Source organism: Zingiber officinale, chromosome 5A (genome assembly GCF_018446385.1).
Source record: "Zingiber officinale cultivar Zhangliang chromosome 5A, Zo_v1.1, whole genome shotgun sequence".
NCBI lineage: Eukaryota > Viridiplantae > Streptophyta > Magnoliopsida > Zingiberales > Zingiberaceae > Zingiber > Zingiber officinale.
This window is the reverse complement of record NC_055994.1, coordinates 137661294-137670444: the sequence shown is the minus strand read 5'-3', so window position 1 is coordinate 137670444 and position 9151 is coordinate 137661294. Positions and strand designations below refer to the sequence as shown.

At 43.3% G+C, this 9151-nt stretch overlaps 1 protein-coding gene across 2 annotated transcripts; it reads left to right on the top strand.

Annotated features, from left to right (window-relative positions):
• Positions 1–930: 930 nt before the first annotated feature.
• Positions 931–8819, top strand: LOC121982048 (ABC transporter C family member 14-like). 2 transcript variants are annotated; one of them, XM_042534905.1, is made up of 11 exons: positions 937–3209; positions 3772–4092; positions 4192–4278; positions 4837–5466; positions 5749–5913; positions 6015–6309; positions 6561–6775; positions 7099–7404; positions 7482–7545; positions 7627–7866; positions 8333–8819. In XM_042534905.1, the coding sequence occupies exons 1-11, from the start codon at positions 1080–1082 to the stop codon at positions 8431–8433; spliced, it is 4554 nt and encodes a 1517-aa protein (XP_042390839.1). In that variant the 5' UTR covers positions 937–1079; the 3' UTR covers positions 8434–8819. The 2 variants fall into 2 exon arrangements, with proteins under 2 accessions (XP_042390840.1, XP_042390839.1); XM_042534906.1 differs by lacking the exons at positions 6561–6775; positions 7482–7545; positions 7627–7866; positions 8333–8819 and having other exon boundaries at positions 931–3209; positions 7099–7155.
• Positions 8820–9151: the final 332 nt, after the last annotated feature.

The window sequence follows — 9151 nt, the reverse complement described above, 5'->3', positions numbered from 1 at the left end:
ATTAAGAGATTAATTGATTGCCAGCTTCTCTTGCTGCCTAAGTTGCCTAAGTGCTAGGTTCCTTTGATAGGTTATAATAGATAAGTGAACCATTCTAAATTCTTTAGATCTTTTAGTCATTGGCTATGAATTAACTTGTAATTTATTTTTAGTATAATCCGAAAGTGAAAGGTAACTTGGATGAGCATGATCCATTTTACTAGCCACATTATTTTGAATTTAATTAGATTTAAAAAAATTATTATTAGATTAAATGAAATATTCTTATTGTTTTTTTCTTTAATATTATTTTTTTTAAAAACTCTTCTATATTAATTTCGTCTGTTGACGGTAGGACTGTAAATGAATCAAACGTTCGTGAATAAATTTGATATTTGATTTGATAAGAGCTTATTTATGTTTATTCAATATATATAAAATTAATTAAACAAACAAACTTGAACAGTTCATTAAGCTAAATAAACAAGCTTGAACGAACAACGTTCATGAATAATATTCACGAACTATATTCATTAATAAAACTCTTTTCAATATGTTAAATAAATAATAAAATAAAATTAAAAAAATAAATAAATTTAAATGATCAAGCTCAATAATCAATCAAACAACTAAAAATTTCAAACAATCAAATAAACTTAAATTAAGAGTCAAACTCAAGTTAAACTCAAACCAAATTTAAATTAAAAGCTTGATAATAATTAAATAAATCAAGTTCAAATCAAACTTCAAACAAACTCAAGCTTTAATAAAAAAAAAAAAAAAAAAAAAAACTAACTAAACTTAAATACTCACTTCAAAAGTAAAATTCAGCTTATTGATAAGTTTGAATATACCAGACTCTGACTTATTTACCGTCCTAGTTGGCGCCTGGCGGAAGCGCTGAGATTTCATGGACTATTTTTAATTAATTTAATTTTTCGTAGTATTTTTATGGGGCGACATTGGCCAAGAGGAGCCTGAGGAGCAGAGTAATTGCCGCACGTTCTGATTCTGCGAACGAGCTCGGATCGGAAACAGCGGCGGCGGTGTCGCCGGTGGTTCTTTTTCTTGTTCTTTCGTGATCCCGCGGACGATCGGCGATGTTTTCTGCGATCCCGCCATGGATTGGCTCGCGATCGTGCTCGCCGTCGTCGCTTGTGCTTCAGCCATCGCAGTCAACGACGGCGGCTGACTTCTTCCGATGGCTCGGGGTGGTGTTCCTCTCGCCTTGTCCTCAGCGCGTGCTCTGCGGGGCCATCGACGCCTTCTTCCTCCTCGTTTTGGTTGTTTTTTCGGTGCAGAAGTTGTGGTATCGGTTCGGCCGGCGACGTGGGGATGGCGGCCGAGAGGAGGACGCTAGGAAGCCCTTGCTTTCGGAGGAGCCGCACCGCGTGGTGGTTAAAACCGGCTGGGGGTTCAAACTCGCCCTCGGCGTCTCCGTCATCCTCGCCGCCAGCTACGCCGCGCTTCTCGCCTTCGCGCTCGCGCTTCTTCCGCGGTCCCGGTGGCTGGCGGCCGAGTCGGTCTTCCTGCTCCTCCAGTTCCTCTCCCACCTCGCCGCTGCCGCACTTGTTGCCCATGAAAAGAAGTTCCGGGCGGCCGCTCACCCTGCGACGCTCCGCATCTTCTGGGCCGCGACCTTCCTCCTCTCCGCTCTTTTCGCTTCTTCCGCCGGACTACGGATTGCCGGCGGCGCGGCGATTCCCGTCGACGACGTGGTCTCCTTCGTTGCTCTGGCGGCCGCCGTCCCGCTGCTCGTCTTCGCGATCTCAGGGTCGACCGGGGTGTATGTCAAGGATGCTGCAACGACGGAGGGACCGTCGTCGTCGGCGGCGGCAGCAGGGGAGGAGAATACCAACGTAACGCCCTACGCCACTGCCTCTATTCTCTCCCAGCTGACATGGGCGTGGATGAACCCGTTGATTAACAAGGGGTATCGCTCGGCGCTCAACCTCTCCGACGTGCCGACGTTGTCACCGGAGCACCGGGCTGAGCGCATGTTCCAACTGTTCAAGTCGAATTGGCCGGACGGCGCGACCCGGTCGGACAACCCGGTCCGCACCACCCTTCTCCGATGCTTTTGGCCGCGCCTGCTCCTCACCGCCGGTCTCTCCATCGTCCGCCTCTTCGTGATGTACATCGGCCCCAGCCTCATCCAGCGTTTCGTTGACTTCACCTCCGGCCAGGGCTCCTCTCCGTACGAGGGCTACTACCTCTGCGCCATTCTTCTAGCGGCCAAGTTCGTGGAGGTGCTCTGCTCACACCAATACAACTTCCAGTCGCAGAAGATGGGTATGCTAATCCGCTCCACCCTCATCACCTCCCTCTACCGCAAGGGCCTCCGCCTCTCTTGCTCGGCCCGCCAGTCCCATGGCGTCGGCATGATCGTCAACTACATGGCCGTCGACGCGCAGCAGCTCTCCGACATGATGCTCCAAATCCACTACATCTGGCTCATGCCCCTCCAAGTAGGCGCCGCGCTCAGCCTCCTCTCCATCTACTTCGGCGCCTCCGTCGTCTCCGCCGTCGTCGGCCTCGCCTTCATCATGGTCTTCGTCCTCTTCGGCACCCGTCGCAACAATCGCTTTCAGTTTCAGCTAATGGGGATGCGCGACAAGCGCATGAAGGCCACCAACGAGATGCTCAACTACATGCGCGTCATCAAGTTCCAAGCTTGGGAGGAGCACTTCAACCGGCGCATCAACCAGTTTCGCGACGGCGAGTACGGCTTCCTCGCCAAGTTCATGTACTCCGTTTGCGGCAACATCATCGTACTGTGGAGCGCGCCGGTGGTCATCTCCGCACTGGTCTTCGCCACGTGCATCATCGTCGGCGGCGTCACCCTCGACGCTGGTCTCGTCTTCACCGCCACTTCCTTCTTCCGCATACTGCAGGAGCCAATGCGCAACTTCCCGCAGGCGCTCATCTCGGCCTCGCAGGCAGTCATCTCGCTGCAGCGACTCGACAGCTTCATGACCAGCGCCGAGCTCGACGACTCCGCAGTCGAACGCTCCGCCACCTGCGGCAGCGAAGACGGAGTCGCCATCGAGCTCACCGGCGGAGCTTTCTCGTGGGACGACGAGGCCTCCGACGAGAGCGCAGCCGCACTGAAACAGATCGACCTGCGGATTCAACGCGGCGAACTGGCCGCCGTCGTCGGCACCGTCGGTTCTGGCAAGTCCTCCCTCCTCTCCTGCATCCTCGGCGAGATGAACAAGATCACCGGCAAGGTACGAATCTTAACGTTCTACTCGCCGATCATTCTTTACTAAATAATTAAGCCGACAATTTTATATGGATGTGTGTTAAATCAAACTTTAAAGTCAAGGACTAGAACAGGTATATCGTCCCTGGCTTGAACGGCAGTGGCCCCTCGATTGGCCTTGCCGATTTGACAAGTCCCCTAGATAATTAGGTGAAAACGGCAGAGAGTTGGGGTATATGATCGGTTTAGCGAAGAGTTCTAGTCTTCTAGAAGAACATACAGGCTTAAATTTGGTCTGACCAACTCTGTTCGGGAGGTATTCATTATCGTCATCGATGCCCCTTGCGTCACTGAGTGCGTATAAGAGCGGTAGACCTCTTTGAAACGATCGCCAGACGCCGTGGTGGGCACGGAAGAAACGATCTCCACATCAAAGCCAAAGTTTCTGTTTTTTTGCTGAATAACTTTTTGGATTTATCTAACTATTTGTTGTTTTTTACTGAAAGTAAATTTGTTTTAACATTCTTGATTTTGGAATTGCGGGGGTTTGAGATTTGTGACTATGGCGATGCAATCGGCAATGGCAGGTGAGGGTGTGCGGGAGCACGGCGTATGTGGCGCAGACGTCATGGATCCAGAACGGCACCATCCAAGACAACATCCTGTTCGGAGCGCCGATGGACGGGAAGAGGTACGAGGAGGTCATCCGCGTCTGCTGCCTCCAGAAGGACCTCGAGATGATGGAGTTCGGCGACCAGACCGAGATCGGCGAGCGCGGCATCAACCTCAGCGGCGGCCAGAAGCAGCGCATCCAGCTCGCCCGAGCTGTCTATCAGGACGCCGACGTCTACCTCCTAGACGACGTCTTCAGCGCCGTCGATGCACAGACCGGCTCAGAGATCTTCAAGGTGCCTCCTTTCTTCCTCATCGATTCATCATCTCCTTGCGTCGAATCACAAGGTGTTTGCTGTTTTGCTCGCTTTCCCTAAATGATTGGGCGGTTGCAGGAATGTGTCAGGGGCGTCCTCAAATCCAAGACTATTGTGCTCGTGACCCACCAAGTGGACTTCTTGCATAACGTTGATCTCATTCTGGTACTCTTTTATCCTGACCTTGCACTTTTTCTGTGGAACATCCCGTGGGCATCTTGATGGTTCTTTTTGTTTTTCCAGCCAAATACTGCTAAAATCCTAATTTCTTTCTTATTTCTCTCTGACTAAACTGGCATTAAGTGTGATTCGCAGGCTCTATTCTACATAGATGATGATTTCCATATAAGTTCTCGATGTAGCTATTTTCCTTGCAGTTTCAAAGTTCTTGGCAAAACTTTTCTATTCAGTTAGTATTTCACTTGGTTGCCTTTTCTTTTCCTTCTAAAATACTTATGTGTTACATAACTCATACATATACACACTTTCTAGATTAAAATGTTAATGTATATTCTTGCTTCACTGGCAACCATCACCATAAAGGCTTCCTTTAAGACTTAATATATTTGATTGGGTAGCTACTATCCTATAAACTTAAGTGGTTAGAACCATTATCTTATAGCTAAAGGAGTTCACTTTACACACTGTTTAAGAAAATGTTGTATCCTATAAATTATCCTTTTTTCTTATTTTTCACTATTGTCATATTAATCTGAAAAACAGGTCATGCGAGATGGACAAATTGTAGAGTCTGGAAAGTATGATGAGGTACTAAAATCAGGCACTAACTTTGCTGCACTAGTTGCTGCTCATGACAGTTCGATGGAGCTTGTAGAGAAAAGTGGGTTTTCACAGGAAAACCATGAGGAACAAGGGACCCAACAACATGCACCGGAACGTGAGCAATCTAATGGTGAAAATGGTTCCATAATCTCGCCAAAGACTGAGAAAAAGAAAGGAACTTCTAAACTTATAAAAGAAGAAGAGCGTGAGACTGGCCATGTCAGTTGGAATGTCTATGTGGTGTACATAACTCAAGCTTGGGGGTGGTGGGGAGCAGCTTTGGTGCTTCTGATAGCATTAATGTGGCAGACCTCTCTAATGTCAAGTGACTATTGGTTGGCATATGAAACATCAGAAGATAGGGCTGCTTCATTTCGTGGGTCTATATTCATCGAAGTCTATGTCATCATAGCATTAATTTCTGCGCTACTTGTTGCTGCCAGATCTTTTCTTATTGCATACTTGGGTCTCAAGACAGCTCAAATATTTTTCAGACAGATTCTCAACAGTATTCTGCATGCTCCAATGTCATTCTTTGACACTACTCCTTCTGGAAGAATTCTCAGTCGGGTGAGGTTACTTATCCTCTAATTTCACTCTGCTTAAGCTTGCTTGATCTTGAAAAATTAAATGTAGTATATACTTATCTTCCATTCACTTAGATCATTATCCTTGTTTTTTATCCTAAATAAAAGGCTACATTCTTCACCCAATTAACATATGATAAGTGGTAGTAAAATATTATATAGTTAACAGTTAAACATTGTTGAGACAAAAATGTGAGAAGCAAATAGTATCTTAGTGTTATTGATTTATGGTGTTAACACTGGACTTTTCTGTTGCAAAATCCAGGCATCTTCTGACCAGACTAATATCGATCTCTTCCTCCCCTTCTTTTTGGGGCTTACTGTGTCAATGTACATTACACTGATTAGCATACTCATTGTAACATGTCAAGTTGCATGGCCTACAGTCATTCTCATACTTCCATTGATGTGGCTGAACATTTGGTATAGGGTACGTATACCATGCTTCAACTCCACTTTACCCTCTAAGTGTATGTTCTATAGGGATACTTAGTGGCCTTTGTTTAATCTTTCAATTAACATTATCTACAGGGTTATTATCTGGCAACATCTCGGGAACTCACTCGGCTCGAGTCAATTACAAAGGCACCAGTTATCCATCATTTCTCAGAGTCCATTCTTGGAGTTACGACAATTCGCTGCTTTAGAAAGGAGGGAGAGTTTTGTCAAGAAAACTTGGTTAGGGTTGATTCGAGCTTACGGATGGATTTTCACAACAATGGATCCAACGAGTGGCTTGGTTTTCGTTTAGAATTGATTGGAAGTTTTGTCCTTGTTGTTTCTGCTTTGCTCATGATCATGCTTCCTAGCAATTTCATCAAACCAGGTAAAACTTAAAAATCTCAAGAGAAATCTTTTTTTTTTTTTGTCTGTTTTCAGTTTTCCTCGAGGGTTGTTTACATATTGCCCATTTTGAAGCTTCAATATTATGTAAATATTGTTGGTGAAGCATAAGTTGGGCCGGTAAAATTTGCAAAACTATTGCTGTCAATTCACTTTACTATAAACATTGTAGAGATCAACTACCCCTTTCCTCCAGTCAGTAATGAATGAGATTGATGTATTTGTACCATGCAGAATATGTTGGTCTCTCTCTCTCCTATGGTCTCTCCCTGAATGCTGTGGTGTTCTGGACAATTTGGATCAGTTGCTTTATAGAGAATCGCATGGTTTCAGTCGAACGGATAAGGCAGTTCACCAACATTCCCTCAGAGGCAGTTTGGAGGATCAAAGATTGTCTTCCAACTCCACAGTGGCCAGCCCATGGAGATATACACATAAGAGCTCTAGAGGTTATTGTTACGCTAATACTTAGTCTCTTTATCTTTCTTGAAATTATCAAGATAAACATAGTAACACTCACATAAATATTTTAAGGAAAAATCTCGAGTATCCTTCTATTTAATACGGGAGCCTTATCTTTGGGTATTTTGTTCACTGTTTTATCTTTGTGAAATGCTAAATTTCTGAATTAAAGGATTATAAAAAAAAATGAACAATCATGTGAATCTTTGTAGTTTCTTTTCATAGTTCTTCAATTCATGTCTCATTTTGTTGTTATCAGATTGTAGTTAATTTTGACCTTATTAAGTTAATGCTTATGTTGTCTATTCAGGTCCGATATCGTCCAGACACTCCTTTAGTTCTCAAAGGCATCACAATCAGCATTAGAGGGGGAGAGAAAATAGGTGTTGTTGGAAGGACAGGCAGCGGCAAATCGACATTGATACAAGCTTTATTTCGTATAGTAGAGCCTTCAAGGGGGCAGATAATTATAGATGAAGTGGACATTTGTAAGTTGGGACTTCATGATCTCAGATCACGCTTTGGCATTATCCCTCAGGAGCCCGTACTTTTTGAAGGTACAGTCCGAAGCAATATCGACCCAATTGGATTATACTCTGATGACGAGATATGGCAGGTATAAATCCTCTTATATACTCGCAAAGATAGATAGTTCAAGGCATGTGTATCTCATGTAGTGATTGATCTGTGCAGGCTCTGGAACGTTGCCAACTGAAGGAATCAGTGTCTTCAAAACCTGAGAAGCTTGATGCTTTAGGTATGTATATCCTTTGTTCTTACTTGACTCCAAATCTTAACACCATACCTCCACTTTAATCTATTCCTGCTCGCATTTTAGTGGTTGATAATGGGGAGAATTGGAGTGTCGGGCAAAGGCAGCTTCTCTGCTTAGGGAGGGTCATGTTGAAGCGCAGCCGTATCTTGTTTATGGATGAAGCAACAGCTTCGGTTGATTCACAGACCGATGCTGTTATTCAGAGAATCATCAGAGAAGACTTTTCTTCTTGTACAATTATCAGCATTGCCCATAGAATACCCACAGTGATGGACTGCGATCGAGTTTTAGTCATTGATGCAGGTATTCTTCTTACAACCTGTTGCAAGTTCCTTATAACTATCAAATCCTGTAAATTGAACAAAAATTTATGTATATTCCATCAACTTCTAAAAACTTGTATTTTTTGGTATTTTCATAGAAAAAAGAAACAAGATAGAACTTCACTAGGAAACGTGGGCTATTAATAACATGTGTAATTAACTTGAGCTTATTGGAGGCGATGGTTAATATATATTAGTTAGTGTAAACTCAAGTATGAGCAATATCCTCTCAAGTTATTATTCCTTCATGATAAGTAAATATGTTCAGGCGATCTATACTTGGTTATATATCTTTAAGCTACTTGGATCAATTAAATTGTCTGAAGTAATACACTGGTGATATTGAACTTAGTAGTATTTTTGAGATGAGATCACTGAAATATGTTTCACATCACATAATTTTTGTATTGTTCAACCTGAGTAACATGACCTTCCAATATGATCAGGATTAGCAAAGGAATTTGACAAACCATCCAACTTGGTCGAGCATCCCTCTCTCTTTGGAGCATTAGTGCAGGAATATGCTCATCGCTCTACCGATCTTTAAGCGGCGCCTCATTGGTGCAGGAATAAAGAGCACAACCCTCTCAAAATCCACAGAAGGGACCTAAATGCAATTCAACTGATGCTTACAAAAGAAAGCAGGAGAGAGATCAAATTCATAGACAGAAAGCCTTCCAGTTCCATGGTTGGTGTTGCATGTTTCGATATCCTAGTTGAGAGGAGAGCCGGGAATGAGAGTTTTCCCATCAAAAGTTAAATATACTTATTCTAGTATCAGAAACTTAAGCCATTCATTTTTCTGGAACAAAAAGAAGGATAGTGGCAGAGGAAAGGTTGCTTCCACAACTACTTTATTTAAGGTGATATCGAAGCTTGTTGAGATTGAGAAAAATTTTATTAATTATGAAACTGAACACTATTCGGGTATTACTGATGCTGTATGCTTGTTGTCTACTCCTGCAATTGATTTATTTTGGTTATACAAAAGCCACCGTCAATTCTAGTTCTTCAATTGTACAAAATGAGATTTGTTCTAGCTTTTTAAAACAAATGGGGAGCTCTTTCTTAAGATGGTCTCTCTGGAAATCTTAACTTGTTTCATGGAGCAACTAGCGTACAATCTATATGGTGAAACTATACAAAAAGTAGTAAATTATTCGGCAGATGTTAGCCTGTTACCATTTTTTTTTTTGACTATTTTATTTTAATCATGATAGCTATACTCAGAATATTATTATATTAAAATATTGTTTATTAATTTC

What these genes read in the sequence shown, in the direction of transcription:
- LOC121982048 (XM_042534905.1), top strand. Translation starts at nt 1,080, where the DNA reads ATGTTTTCTGCGATCCCGCCATGGATTGGCTCGCGATCGTGCTCGCCG. An exon ending in TAGCAATTTCATCAAACCAG is followed by an intron (nt 6,310 to 6,560) that starts GTAAAACTTAAA and finishes TGTACCATGCAG; the next exon opens with AATATGTTGGTCTCTCTCTC. An exon ending in TACACATAAGAGCTCTAGAG is followed by an intron (nt 6,776 to 7,098) that starts GTTATTGTTACG and finishes TTGTCTATTCAG; the next exon opens with GTCCGATATCGTCCAGACAC.